At 48.1% G+C, this 15126-nt stretch overlaps 3 protein-coding genes across 3 annotated transcripts; all 3 read left to right on the top strand.

Annotated features, from left to right (window-relative positions):
- Positions 1 to 1104: 1104 nt before the first annotated feature.
- Positions 1105 to 5867, top strand: JR316_0013118 (Nitrogen assimilation transcription factor nit-4; the record flags this gene model as incomplete). Its single annotated transcript, XM_047898731.1, has 14 exons — positions 1105 to 1564; positions 1623 to 1709; positions 1888 to 2042; positions 2246 to 2427; positions 2496 to 3047; positions 3139 to 3330; positions 3407 to 3885; positions 3964 to 4125; positions 4193 to 4385; positions 4539 to 4571; positions 4649 to 4740; positions 4818 to 4910; positions 4973 to 5770; positions 5842 to 5867. The coding sequence occupies 14 exons, from the start codon at positions 1105 to 1107 to the stop codon at positions 5865 to 5867; spliced, it is 3504 nt and encodes a 1167-aa protein (XP_047742279.1).
- Positions 5868 to 10012: 4145 nt separating this feature from the next.
- JR316_0013117 (Chitin deacetylase) lies at positions 10013 to 11749 on the top strand (the record flags this gene model as incomplete). Its single annotated transcript, XM_047898730.1, has 7 exons — positions 10013 to 10029; positions 10144 to 10391; positions 10450 to 10584; positions 10647 to 11082; positions 11129 to 11217; positions 11276 to 11566; positions 11625 to 11749. The coding sequence occupies 7 exons, from the start codon at positions 10013 to 10015 to the stop codon at positions 11747 to 11749; spliced, it is 1341 nt and encodes a 446-aa protein (XP_047742278.1).
- Positions 11750 to 12827: 1078 nt separating this feature from the next.
- Positions 12828 to 14747, top strand: JR316_0013116 (Chitin deacetylase; the record flags this gene model as incomplete). The annotated part of the gene is made up of 6 exons (XM_047898729.1): positions 12828 to 13290; positions 13361 to 13501; positions 13563 to 13983; positions 14047 to 14135; positions 14193 to 14483; positions 14551 to 14747. 6 exons carry the CDS (start codon positions 12828 to 12830, stop codon positions 14745 to 14747), a joined length of 1602 nt encoding a protein of 533 aa, XP_047742277.1.
- Positions 14748 to 15126: the final 379 nt, after the last annotated feature.

Here is a 15126-nt window from a genome sequence, read left to right as displayed (position 1 = left end):
GTTCGCGCAGATGGGATGGGCTGGAGGGTGATGGATTAAGGGGTTTAAGGCATATGGCATATGGACTCTTGGACATGGGATGGCGGCTGGCCCTTGGAAGTCGATGTTCGTGAGGGCTGCAGGCGGGTCCTGTGGCCACTATCGACTCCGCACTAGAAGCGTGTAAGTCGTGAAAGGGAGGCTCGCTCCGGTAGAGAGTGTGTGTGTGCTAGTCCCCTCGTCAAGTTACGTGCAAGGTGTGGTTTGTGCAATGTGCTTACACTCCGTTTCCCAGCGGCGCCCGAAATTTGTGTGGCGCACACCGATCAAAATGTTGTACTTGTGTTGTGGAGTGTGTAGATGAAAGGTTCAATTAAGGGGACTGCAAATATACCTCTGACGCGTACTCACGCCGGCGTAAAGTAGGTGGATGGATGGATACGCGCGTATCTGGGTGAGGTATTTGAAATACCAAGATAAGATCCACGTACATAATTGAATGGGACTGAGCAATGGACTGGGTTGAGATGGCCGGCTCAGGATCTGGACTGTGCCGACGCTGGCTAGATGGCGGGTATACGAGAAGGTCGGGTGACAAGTTGATGACGAGTAGACGCAAGGGGAAGAGCTGTCGACATCAACAGAGCGGCAGAGCGACATTGTTTGAAAATCTTGCGTTCAGGGCGTTCGGCATCTTACTGGACAGATGATGATAGAAGCCGAGGCTGTCTGTTGTGAGAACTGACGTAGGCGGGACCATGAACTTGGCGGTATTGTTGTGTGCTCAGACTGGAAAGCTGACGGCGTGTACTCGGGGGTGTATTTAACGGTTGCACATGACATGGTGAATCGAATGGGTCCCTGTAGCAAGTTGTGCGTGTAAGCGCTGGTGTGATCTTGAACAGATCTCGGACTGATAGATAAAATTTGCGTTTCCAATCGGACGTGGATCGGGATAGTTTTTCGGTGTGGACGCGGGATTGATGAGCGAATCTGAGCGGATCTCTGTGTTTTTTTATTTTTTTTATTTTCTCGGATTCGGATTCAATTCATTTGAGAGACGATGATGAGGTATAATACAGCGCGTTTGCACTTTCAACTCTTTTCTCCTTCCCTGTCCGCCAGATGCCCGCAATGGGCTCGTCCCAGACGCCCTACTTTGCCCAGTATCCGGTCAAGACAGAAGACTTGTCTTCTCCCGATTTGTCTCCGGAAAACTCTTCCATGCCACACTTTCAATTCAAGTTTCACGCCTCCCACGCTATCCTTTCTCACTCTCGCTCCTCTGCAGACAACAACCTCTCTCACTTTCCGTTATATCGCTTTGGCTCTTCCGCAAATCTCTGGCCCAATCCTGTCTCCCATCTTCCCCCCAGGCTCAATTCAGTCTCTCCTGCCCAGGACAGACCCATCAGTCCCTCCCAGTTCCATCACTCCGCTGCCTCTGTCGAACCACACAGCATGTCCTACAGCGATGACTACGACGATATCACAGAGCTCCCCGCAGATCATCATGGTTTGTCCTACGTCGGGTCCAGTCCTTCCGGGGCAAACGATCGCACAGTGAGGCGCAGGAGCAGCAAAGGTGCGTCGCCTCGCCTCGCGCGTCCTCCCTCACTGCTCAATCTTCTCCATCCATCTAGCCTGCGATCAGTGTCGCAAGTCAAAGTGCAAGTGTGAGCGTTCGGGTCCGAGCGAGCCGTGTAAAAACTGCATCATGTTGGGCACTGGTAAGTCCCGATGTCCTTCCCAGGTTCTTCCCCCCCATCTCGAAATCAAATCAAAAAAACATGTCTTTCCAATGTCATCTTCGGCACTACTATGGCTGATCCTTCATCTTTATGCCAGTCCTCTGAGCACCCCATATGTCTTTTTGCGTCCTTCTGGCATACTCACATACCGCTTTAGCCTGCACTTTTCTTGGTCCATCGCGGAAGCGCGGCCCGCCAAAAGGCTACATTGACGCCATCGAGGCTCGCCTCCATCAGACTGAAGCCCTGTTGGGCATCATGCTCGCCAGCGCTGACCCTAGAGCACAGACCCTGCTCCGCGATATCGGCAAGGTAAATATCGCCACAAAATGTCATCTTGTGCTCCGCACCCCCCCGTCGCCGTCGTCAAGGCATGACCATTGCTTCATTTGTGACATTTGGATATCCTCCATATGCCGAATGTTTTCCCCGCTCCTTTCGTGTGCTGGGTCGTTCTGGGTCGTTTCGCATATTGGCAATTTGTGAAACTAATCCATTTTATTTTATTTTTGTAGGATCCGTTGGCGAAGGAGATCATCACTCGTGTGGACAACTCCCCTTATGGAGTCAAAGGTCGTAAGCGCGAAGACATTGCCCTTAGTATCGGTGGTAAAATACGCTCTGGGCACAGTTCCGAAACGTCTCTCCCTGGTCAAGCAAAGACCGAATCCGCGACTATTGATCTCACGTCCACTCAGTGCGTGTAACGCATACATACTCTCTCTCTCGAACTCGGAATTCTCATCGATTTTTTTTATTGTCCAGCCCTTCCAATGAATGGCAGGACAAGGTATCTAAAATGTTAAACGCCGTCGCGTCCTCCTCCTCCTCGGAGAACAATGCCGACAACCGACCCGCGTCCACTCCAAAATCCCATTCAAGCGATGAACATCCTTCACCGGACGGAAGACGTCAACGGCGTCGCATTGGCGACGATGATTATCCTTACCAACAGAATCCCAATTCTGCATCTGGGTCAGCTGTGTCGCTTCATCAGCCGCAGCAGCAGCAGCAGGCGCATCCTCTCGAGACTTCTTCCCGCCATCGCGGTCCGTATACACCACTAAGTCCCGTGCGAGGGCGCTTCCCGCACTTAAATGGAAGCTCACGCGCAGGGGACGCACAAGGCGGCGATAGGAGAAGCTCGAGCGTCGATGAGAATAGCCTGACCGAGGATAGCGAGGACGAGCTTATGGGCGCTGTGGGTCAGTTAAGCTTGAATGAGGACGAACAGGTCAGGTATCATGGGAAGGCCAGCGGGCTGTATCTTCTGGGAAACAAGGAAAGGGTGGATCAGAGGAACGAGGGTGGTATCTGGTTCGTGACCCAACATCCCTTTAAGGTTTCCACCCGTCGGAATCGTTGGAGATAGTTTTGACGTTTTTTATTTTTGTTGCTTTTTTTGTAGGAGGTTTCCTAAAGCGCGCGTGTGGCCCCCACTGCCCTCCGCATCTGCTATTTTGAGCGGGGAGGACGAGTTCGCATCTCAACTCCCGCCGCTTCAGCTCCAGGAGCATCTTTTGGATCTTTATTTCACTTATGTCCAGCCGCTCTTTCCTATCATACACAAGAAATCTTTTTTGGAGTCTTTCAGAGCCTCGTGCGTGTTTTTTTTTTTTTTGGTTTTTAATGTTTGATCCCCTCCGTTGAACTCATAGAATGCCGGCTTCCTTTAGGACACAAGCTGATTCACCACCGACCTCCGACCCCGATGCATCCAACACATCTCCGTTTAACAAGCAGCACCGTCGTATCCCGACGGTACTGCTCCTGTCGATGTTTGCTCTCGCGTCCCGCTACGATGAGACCGCCTTGCCTCCGTCCGACCCGTCCGTGATGTGGTCCGCTGGGGATGAGTATTTGGATCACGCTAAAATTATGATGGATAGAACATATGCTTCCTCTCGTCCTTCGACGTGTCAGGCTTTGCTATTGATGGGGTATAGAGAGATAGGAATAGGTGCCATGGCGCAAGCGTGGACATATATCGGTATGGCGATACGTATGGCGCAAGATCTGGGTATGCATCGCAGTGCCGACGGATGGGAGAGAGTTGGCTTAGGCGGAAGGTTGTTCAGTGAGTGGGAGCTGAACGAAAGGAAAAGGATCTGGTTCGGGTGTGTCATTATGGACAAATATGTCTCTACGTATATTGGTCAGTGGGATCTTTTTCCTGCACTGTTGTCATGGGTCGATAGCTTACCTTTCTTTGGCGTCCCCCATCCATATGCAGGCCGGCCACTCATGATCTTTGAATGGGATTTTGATACCCCTCTTCCGAACGACGAAGACCCAGAAGAGTTCGAAGAATGGTCTTTGGAGTCTGCTCGCGGCGAGCGGACACCCCCCTTGCCAGCGCGGAGCATATCCTGTTTTAACGCCTCTGCCATGCTCTGTGAGTTCTGCCGTATATGTCTATATCTTCACTCCACTCACTCACTTAATTTTCCCCCCCTTTTTAGCGGGTATCTTGAGTAACATCGTTCAGTCCATTTACGCTGTCCGTCCGTTGTCGAGTCGCCACGCGGAATCGGCTGTTCTGGAGGGGCTGCTGGATAAGTGGTATATCGAACTACCGGACCATCTGCGATACGAACCTAGCTCCTCTAAACCCCCTCCACTCCCTAATGTCTTGACACTCCATATGCAGTACTGGTGTGCGGTGCTTTTGTTGCATCGGCCGTTGTGAGTACCTCGTTCCCCCCTCCCTCCATCCTTATAAGTGTTTTTCTTTTTCCCTTTTCGCGAGACTCTGATGGACACGGACACGGACAACGGACGGACACTGATCGCATTATTCTGTTTTAGCATCCGCAATATGGTTCAGGCAAAACAAAAACAGTGAGATGGTGTTGTTCTATATTTTGATTGGGAGCATAAAAAGACTAATAAGCCGCTTTTCCGCTTTTTTTTTCCAGATCGGAAACGTCTGATGACCCTGACGCTAGAGCGCTTACTGCGAAGAGATACGAGCTTTGCAATGCGGCGGCTAATCATATCACCACTATAGGTACGCGGTCGCCATCTCCAGTTATCGTGGATATATGCGCGCATATATTTACTTTCTCTCTCTTTTTTCTTTTGTAGTTTCGTTGTATCAGGAGAAGTACTTGATTGCTCGATGCCCCGTCTTTTTGTGTTACTATGTCTTCACCGCTACGATCATGCACGATACTAATCGTACGTCTCAAAACTTTAATAAAATGCGCATATATTTGCTAATGTCTTTATTCTTGCCCTAGTCACCGTGCATCCGAATGACCCGCAGGCTCGTATCGGGTTTGCGAAATGCATGAATGCCCTTCGTGCTATGAGGGTAGTCTGGCCCAGTGCCGCTAGAGCCCTCGACCTCTTCGGTGGTACAAAAGCCGAGATGTCCACAGACCCAGCACCACCGATACCTTTAAGGCATATACCTACGGAACGCAACAAGCGCGTCGCCGATAACGTTCTGGATGATAGTACCTTTGGCAGCAGCAGCAGTACACGGGTACTGCAACACTCGTTTTCGAACGAGTATCTTCGGGAACCGCTCCGCCCGCGCGGGTCGATCCACCAGCAAACGTCGTTCCAGCATGATGCGGGGACCACGTCGTTTGACGACGCTCAGTCTGCGTATAATGTGTCGCAGCCTCCTCCTCCTTCTGCTGCCGCTTCCTCGTCTGGTGGTATTTCGCTGACGAGTATGAATGCGAACTCTAGTTATACGACCTGGCATGGGAGCAACATGAACCCACACAGCTATAATAATCCCCTTTCGACGGCGGTGCTCCCTCAGCTTTATAGTACTGGGCTGGTGGATGAAGGGATGCATACCTCACATACTAGACTCCATTCTTCGCATAATTCTGGAGACCAGCAACAATCCCAGTCTCGTCGGTATCCGCCTCAGTACTTTGACTATTCGTCGTATCCTTCGCAGTTGGGAGCTGGATATGATATTCCACAGAGTGTTCAGGTAGCTCAGCAACAACAACAACAACAGCAGCAGCAGTCTCAGCAGCCTTCAATGTTCCTTACAGATCAATATAGTATATATAGTAAGTTTGTTTTTTCTCGCTTTGTTAGTTAGTCGTTGCATTATTCTGACTGTATATTTCTTCAACTCTAGATAACCCTCCATATAACACCCGGTAGCCTTCGGAAGACATAAAAAATCTTAAACATTGTAATCTTTTTTTTTTCGTTGATATTGCCGCTATGGACCCATGGACCACCACACTGTCGCTGTGCCCACAAGGGACTTTTTTGCTCTTTTGCTTCAACTGCTTTCTACCCCACAACATCGTTATTCGCAATCTACACCTTGCTGTCCGCAAATTTATTAATGTATTCCATAGTTTAAGTTATCGCATCACCTCCAATACGCACTCTCACCCGGTAATACTATCAGGTTTCCGAAATAAAAACAATACAAAAACTTGCATTTTTTCTGAACCGGCCATCCCATGTCGTGAGCATGCTTTGGCTCTCTTACCAACGTACCTCCTTAGTAGTTTAGTACCCTTCTTTTTCGCTATTTCACATATACTACCCTGTCTCGGCACAAGAGAATCCTTTGTGTCCCTGTTAAGCTCCGTCTTTTTGAAACTGTATTGGCCTTTACTCCATCGACGAAGTCTTTCTCACAGAGGTATCTCTCCATCTGACAACTCACCATGTCGGCATTGAGGCCATCTTGAGACTTGAGATTCTGGAACCTCTCCGTTCTGCATCCCATTACCTCATGTGTCATGATATGATATGCTATGATATATGTTTCTTTTTTGGGTTCCCTCGTGAGTGAGAGTGGGTTGAGAAAAAAACTATGTTTGGGTATTAGACTGGAAAAAGAAGGTGCTCAGAAAAAGAATGGCTTCATTCTGATCGGGGAGGGGAGGATGAGATAGAAATTCCATTTATGTTGCTTTGGGCAGACAGAAGGCTCCAGGGATTCTAGGGCAAATGCGGAACGAAACGACCCATTAAAATTTAACAGTGTTTCGTCCTCGGATATGCATGGCCCACTCCGGAGAGAATCCAACGCCTGCTATGTAAGAAAGTGATTGTAATCGGAAGCCCAACCTGCGGGTAGTATTTGAAATGACGGAGGGTGGGACGTTTGATTTGTTTGTTATGTATTCCGACAGGCTTTTGAAGGCCTGAACACATGAGCTAATGAAATAAGCGAGTCTGTTTTTTTCTCGCTAACCAGCCACATCATTGAAAGCCTTGAAGGCACACACGGCCGGGAGTGTGGTGGTGGTTGGAATCGATGATCAATGAATCAATGACGTTTAACGCGGGGTCTGTGCAGCGTCTCAAGTGCATGCTCTGGGATATGTTGACGTATTTTTAAATACATCACGTACTCGTTTTTCTCTCCTGGTTATTTTCCTTGTGGGTATTCCCATGTAGGTAGGATACGCAAGAGAAATACATAACCTGTCAAATCATAGATCGATGGCATCCTTTACCTAGTCACAAAGCGTATGATGGGTGATTGCATATACCCCTGAAAATGTGTTCTCAATTTAGCTCCCACACCGAGAAAGGCTATTCAGCGATTGCGATAGGTATGTATGGCAGCCTGAACAGAACATTGTTGATCCCCCAGCTGTTGCTGCAAGATGGCCAAACTTCTGGAACTCTGATGGATTCGAAATGTCACGACGACCTATCAGACAAACAAGGAAAGGTCACCGTCCAATTCGTGGGTTGATAACTAGATCGAGAACATGAGACACTTTGTCCCCGAGGCATGGAATCGGCAAGGTTCCTACTGAGAACGACTGAGAAGCCATGCATCATGGCAAAAATGGAACCAAGAATGCGATGATTTTTATTCCAAACTGAGAGATAACAAGGGAAGTTTACTCACAGATTCGACCAAGGAAGGCTTAGAAATCACTCTGATATCCCTCACACACGTTTTCTATCTGCTATCTGCTTTTTCGGGGCGATCGAAGAGAGCTCAACTTCGTTCTCCAAGTTGACTGTTTTGTACGTACATGAAGTACCTGAGACCTTGCAAAAGATAGACGTGTGTGCAAAGAATAGTCGCGAGGCCTATAATTTTGAAGTCGAAAACAATAGGACAGACGAATTTGGAAAAGGATCAGGAGATCATGAGTTCTGGCAGAGACGACAATAGTTTGGCCCTCAGTTCGTCGGCGGTTATCATACCGCAAATAAGGTGCTGTCAATACAACTCTGAGCAAGGAACTAGCGAAAGAAATGTTGCCATAGAGTGGCTTGACCCTGCTGTGAGGGCTGTCAATTTGCTACTCCACGGTCCAGTAATGCTGAGTAGACGGCATGAACCTTAAGAGTCATGGGGTGACGAATTGAGCCAGACCATGGTTGCCCATCGAAATGTCGGTTAACTTGCTCATGAGGGCTGCCAAGACGACCCTTCCAACTTGTCGGCGATGAGATGTCACAATAACGAAATAGAGAATTTCCTTCCCGACTAGCTCTCGAATCTGCTGCAGAAGCACAATGGTTTCGTTGTAACGATTGTAGTCACAGGGACAGAAAGAAGGTCTACACCTTACAGAACAAGTAAAAGACCGAGCGAGATGAGAATGAAAGAAGGAGAAGCAACACTGGCAGTCTCACCAAACAAGGTTCATTTGGATATGACAACAGGTCAAGGTAGTCCAAAAGGTCGGCTGGTCGGTTGGTTGAAGCGAGATTGCCATACTGAACCAAGATAACCAATAGGAATGCAGCCAGCAGGGGCAAACCTGGAAGTTTCATTGTTTCGCCTGTCTCCCACAAGAATCGCTTCCCATGTTGAAAATCCGAAATGGATGAAGTCCAAGTGGCATTCACAACCATGGTACGTAGGGCCGGAATGTGCAGAGGCAACTAACCCAATTTTGCTTGCTTCTAGTCCACCATGCCTATCGAATTCAGAACGGTGAAGAAAATAAACAAAAACAGTTCTATAACCGTTGGAGGTCGAGGTAAAGTGTTGTGTTCTTCCTACGGCATGATGAGGCGGCAAACAAACACAGTCACATGAACAAGGTTTGCTGACTTTGAAATTCGAAACTTTCAAACCGTTCAACGATTCCAACTTCTAAGGTGGAGGCGTTGATCATGTTTGAAGGACTTATTTATGTTATAAGGCTGGCAAGGGAATATACATAACAGATGTGAGTTTGTTTTATACGCCGGAGTCATTGTCAACTTTCAATAATCAACTTCCAGCCAATTTTCAACATGCCTATCCCGTTGCGCCATGGTGGTTTTCCGTTTGTTGGTGGATAAAGTTCGAAAATGTTAATACTTCTAAGCCGTATGTGAGCTTCCTCTACAGTGGTTTTAAAGTGATGAAGTGGCTATATTTTTTACTTTAAAAGAAACAGCCACAGTTGCTCCATGACCACATGAACGCACGGCCGCACTGAAGATGTCTGTCTCGGACGTCATTCGGTGTTGAGTTTTGCCCTCCGCATTGAATGCATCATCTGGCGTTCTCTGTTGGTGCTCTGGTTAGGTTCTGGTTTCTTTTGTGATCTAAATTCTGCCTTGGCTTGTTATGTTTCACTCCACCGTTGCCTCTCAGCCAGAGAAACTTCAATTTCGACCATTTCGCGTTCGTTCTCCAGCTTGCACAGCTTGGATAAACTTGCCCGTTGAGTGCCAAGCTGGACAAGAGATCATATTACGTTGACGATGTGACTTTTTGATTTTCATTTGATTGTCAGGGACTGTTGAGTCAGGACCCTTCCAAGACAAATTGACGCGGCATTAACGGCATCCTCCGTCGCTGTCGCCGGATCTATTCTTTCGGGCCGCACCGGATCACTACCGGAGAGTATTGAACGTCGAACTTGGTGAAAGTTGGGGATGTATTGATGACTGCATCGACTTTGCGGGACCATGGAAATAGGCTCGAATATCTGTGAAGGTATACAAGTAGCAGGTGAATGGGCTGATAACCACCTGCAGATTACTGAAATAATACACAACCATTATTGCTTATAGGAGGGCCCAAGTTTCAAGCGCTAAATGCCGAGCCATACACACTCGCCGATCATGATCATACTATATCTCTAAACCGAAAATTTGGACATCCGTCGTGAAGCTTTGAACTGGGTAGCACCTACTCAAAACGTTCAAAATCTCCTCAACTATGTACCCCAAATTCTGCTTTGCATTTTTTTTGTTGGTGAAAGAGTGGTGCAGGTGGCCGCCGGGAGACTGGCACAACCGTATATGGATGTATACTTGGTGCCAAGGCCAACCAAAAAGACTTTTTGTGCAATGTGGTTTACTTTGATGGCCCGGCCATGACGGGTCGTAAACGGTTAGTTGTCGGTTGTTTTTTTTTTGGACCCTAGGACTATACGTTACCTTATAACAAGTTTGGCGCCCTTTCATTTCTTCTTTCACCATCTTTTCCAATTATGAGGTTCTCTAGGCAAGCCCTTCTCGCTGCCTTGCCTGCCGCGGTCGTCGCCCATGGTGGTCGCCAGCACCATGCTCGTCAAAATCCCTCAGGCTCGACAACCAGTTACACTTTCAGTCTCGCGGCCACCAACCCCACAGCGGTTCCCCTATCAGCTATCAACTCCCTTCAGCCTAGTTCAGCCACGAAAGCTCTTCACTCCACAGCAGTTGCAGGTTCAGTTCCCACCTTCATTTCAGGGGCTCCACCTCTGCCAGCTAGTACGCATTTTTAAAGTATCAGGCGTTACACGACCTAACTCATCCGCCTTTCCCATAGTAACCGCGCTTAGAGCTGCTGACTATCCAGACCCCGACAAGCCAGCTCCTACGGACTCCCCTGAGGTGAAGAGGTGGATTCAGGAGGTCAAGGACACCGGTGTTGTTATCCCTGACTTGTCTCTCAATGTTGCTGGTTCGTACGATTCGCGTTTTATTTTTGTCAATTCGTCATTTTCACCTGTTATAATAATTTAGCTCCTGCAACGGGCCCGATATGCACTGCTCCGGAGAACGCTGCCGCGGCTGCCAACAGCACTGCGCGCTGCTGGTGGACGTGTGGTGGATGCACACGAGCTAGCGACATTGCTGACTGCCCCACCAAGCTCGACTGGGGTTTGACTTTCGATGATGGACCTGCTCCATATACGCCCAACTTGATGGAATACTTGGACGAGAAGCAGATCAAGGCCACTTTCTTCGTCGTCGGCTCTCGCGTTTTCTACAACTGGCAGACCCTCCAGAGTCAGTACATGGGACAACACCAAATCGCTATTCACACGTGGAGTCACTATGCTTTGACGACTCTCACAAACGAACAAATCATTGCGGAGCTTGGGTGGTCGAAGAAAATCATCAAGGATGTTCTCGGCGTTACTCCTAATATGATGCGTCCCCCATACGGAGACATTGAGTGAGTTTTTGCTACAATTCGCTGAGCTGTTACTTATTATGTTCAGTGATCGTGTCCGTGCGATTTCGTTGGCTATGGGTCTCACTCCTGTGATGTGGACTCGTTTGGGGCCCAACTCGGCTTTCAACACCAACGGTATGCTCAGTAACTTCGGATGCTATACTCGATGCTTATGTTAGCAAAAAAATTGTAGATTTTGATATCCACTCGGGCACTGTGACCGTGGATCAAGCCTTGAGCGGCTGGAAGTCTGTCCTCGACAAAGCCAACACTATTGATACCGGTTTCATCGCTCTTGAGCATGATATCTGGCAGCAAACCGTTGAAGTTGCTACTGGTTACATTCTGCCTGATGCCCTTGCCCATCAACCCGCCTTCAAGATTCAACCTGTTGTCAACTGCTTGGCAAGAACCATGTCAGATGCGTACGTTGAGACAAATAACAACGCTACCAATCCTCCTGTCTTCAAACAAGCCGTTGATGGTTAGTACTTTCTTAAGCTCTGTATGCGCATGTTCTGATTGCGAGTCGGTCATTTTAGCTGGTGTTGTTAAAGTCAGTGGCAAACCTAAGGATACTTCTCCTGCTGTCTCCGCACAGTCTGCTGCAGGCGGTATCCTTTCACTTGCCGGTCTTATGCTTGGTGGTCTCTTGGCCATGCCCTAGGTTACTTGATGGACATTTGATAGCACGGATAATAACTCTTACGATAAACCATGGACAATTTCACCTTCTACATAAGAAACTCTGTATAGAAACAACGGTCGTCGTTCCTTTTTTGGATTTGCTGTCTTTACATGTATACGATGCTGTGCATTTACTTACTCGATTGTTTAATAATGAGTATACGCATATACCATCTTACTACTGTGCTCAGTCACCTAATCATAATACGAATCCATAACAACTTTGGGTCTTTATGACTCTGCACAAATACCTCCTTTCGTACAATCATGTAAAGCGTTCCACGCGTATTTGTCCAGGGATGAAATATAAAGCAAGAGGAAGACTCCAAGGCCCTACAACTCAAAATAGAAGATGCTGTAGGTTGATAAACGCCCAGCCTGAGGGCATGACGTCTAATTATAGGCACGCGCGCTTCCTTTACTCAAATTCGCGACAGCAAGAGCGCTAAACATCTAGACAAGCCGTGAATAGAGAACTGCTGTATTTGGTATGTTCTCAGTTTTACGCAATGTATTAATACATATTAATATACTCAATGGTCAAGCGCCCATGTTCAACACATTTAACCATTCAATATCGCTTTAATCATCTGACGGCACCAGAATCAACCGTGACCACCAGAGCGCTAAAAGCGCCCCTTCTTGCCGAGTGACTCTAGTCAGCTTTTCGTGTTCCGTGCTGATCCAGGGGTGATCGATCTGTCAGTTTGGCGTGTACCGTCCGGAACCACCGTGAACAGCGGGGAAGATTTCATGTGCAACCGTCCTCGCAAGTAAGAAATCGTCCATAATTTTGTCGTCTTTCGTTCATAACTTATCTGTATAGGCAACTGTGACTCCCATTTCTGCAGATTCTGATAAGTCCTGCTTGCAGCTCCGGCCAAGATACCCCTTTGTGAGATGGATTATCTATTAATAGCACACCGGTTGCTGTGAGATTATCGTCGGCCTGAGCGGCCGTTCAACAAAGATATTTTTAACTACCATGTTCCCGATAAAAAGTAGAAAAGAGATGTTGGGAGAAATTCTCCCTTTGATTGTTGCGTCTTTTTCCGGCCATGAGGGTCTCCAGACCGATTTTCTTCACCTTCTTCCCTGTACTTGCCTTTGCTCATATTGATAATCTTAATGCTCGCCATAATGCTATTCTAAACGCCCGTGCTTCCGCATCGTCTGGATCGTCTGTACCACCTGCTGCATCTGGAAGTCCTGTTGCAACTAGTGCGCCGGCATCTCCTCCTCCTCCACCACCACCACCACCTCCTCCTCCACCTCCTCCGCCCCCCACTGGGGCATCAACCTCCCCATCAAGCATCGCCACCGGAGTACCCGCCTCCACTTCCACCTCTGTCTCAGCAACACCCACTCTAAGCTTCACCCTTGCGGCTACAAACCCGACAGCTGTACCCTTGTCTGAGATTAATTCGGCACAATCCAGTGTTGCCCAGATCATCTACACGTCTACTGCAGCTTTCGGATCGACCCCAACGTTTTTGCCAGGCGCACCTCCTCTGCCGAGTCGTACGTATAACTAATCATTCCAGTGTGGATCTGTCATGTCATTCTAACACTTTGATGCTATGTTGTACAGTTACGGCGCTACCCCTTCCTGCTGATAGCTATCCGCCCGTGGACCATGTACCTCCAACAGATTCTCCAGAGGTTCTACAGTGGATTCAAGATGTCAAAAATTCAGGTGTCGTTATTCCAGACTTCGCTCCTACCGATCCAAGTTAGCCCTATCCTTTATCATGATTTAATAAATTTATTGATTTCGGTGTGCCCTGTTACAGGTGCTGGATGCGGAGGTGTGAACGCGGCTGCTGCAGCTGATACTTCTCGGTGCTGGTGGTCGTGTGGTGGATGCAATCGCACGAGCGACATTACCCAATGCCCTACACCTATGGACTGGGGGTTGACGTATGATGATGGACCCGCGCCATACACCCCGAACTTGATCAACTATTTGGACGAACAAAAACTGAAGGCTACATTCTTCGTCGTTGGTTCCCGCGTCTTCCAACACCCGATCATGCTTCAGAGCCAGTACATGGGACAGCATCAAATCTCGGTCCACACCTGGAGTCACGCTGCTCCCCTTACCAGCTTGACAAACGAGCAGGTTATTGCAGAGCTGGGATGGTCCAAGAAGATCATCAAAGATGTTCTGGGTGTCACTCCCAATACGATGCGCCCACCTTATGGTGACATTGAGTGCGTGAATGAACTTTGTTCTAAGAATAGTGCTAATTTGACATGCTTTGATACCCTTTCCAGTGACCGTGTCCGAGCCATTTCGTTGGCAATGGGCCTCACTCCCATCATGTGGACCCGTGTCAGCGCCGTGTCTGCTTTTGACACCGGCGGTAGGTCCACACATTTGTGCTAGTAATGTCTAACGTTCACATCCAACCCGTGTTCAGATTTCTTCATTGCCGGCGGAGGAACTTCCGTTCAACAGGTTCTGCAGAACTGGGAAGATATTGTGGCCAATGCCAATACTATGAACCACGGCTTCATCGTTCTCGAGCATGATCTGTTTGAACAAACTGTGGAGGTTGCCACAGGTTATATCCTTCCGGACGCCCTTAACCGCAAGCCTGCTTTCAGCATCAAGCCTGTCATCTCTTGCCTAGGAAAGACTATGGCTGATGCATACATCGAGACCAACCTTAACAACACCAATCCTCCACCGCTGTCGGCAGCTGTATCAGGTCAGTACTTTTTTAATGATGCATTGTTCTCTCTTTACATAGCGATCTAACGGATACAATGATATAGCTGGAATTTTCACTACCACTCCTGTCGTTAGCTCATCAGCTCCCACAGGCACAGCGAAGGGTGGGTCTGACGCAGGAGGTAAGGATGGGACTAATTCGGATAATTCAGGAAAATCTGCAGCAAATGCACTCAGCGTTCCTTCTGTTCTTGGTGGGGTTTTGTCTCTCGCTGGGCTGGTTATTGGCTTGCTACTATAGAATGGGCGACACCCAGGAGATCGCGGACTTTGTTGGCACTGGATGGACAAAAATTGTATTTGGCGGTTTCATTGGAATATCTTTACAGCATATTACTCATTCTACTATCTGGACTTTTACCCCTCATGGCCTACTTCAAATTTACTGTGACTGGATCCGAGCTAAACTTTTACAATCCTTTGTTGTCGCTTTCCTTTAGGCTACTGAAATAAATGTTATTTTATAGTATAGCACTTGCTCGGTTAGTCACTCCGTGCATTGACCGCTGACAACTCCAACATGTACATCTATCATAGGAGTTTTCGCCATTCCACACGGCAATTCTCCCCTGGAGACTCATCAGATACAGTAATACGAAAATGTCAACCGTGACATTTTT

The sequence above is a fragment of the Psilocybe cubensis genome, chromosome 13 (genome assembly GCF_017499595.1).
Source record: "Psilocybe cubensis strain MGC-MH-2018 chromosome 13, whole genome shotgun sequence".
Taxonomy (NCBI): Eukaryota; Fungi; Basidiomycota; class Agaricomycetes; order Agaricales; family Agrocybaceae; genus Psilocybe; species Psilocybe cubensis.
This window is presented reverse-complemented; position numbering and strand designations above follow the sequence as displayed.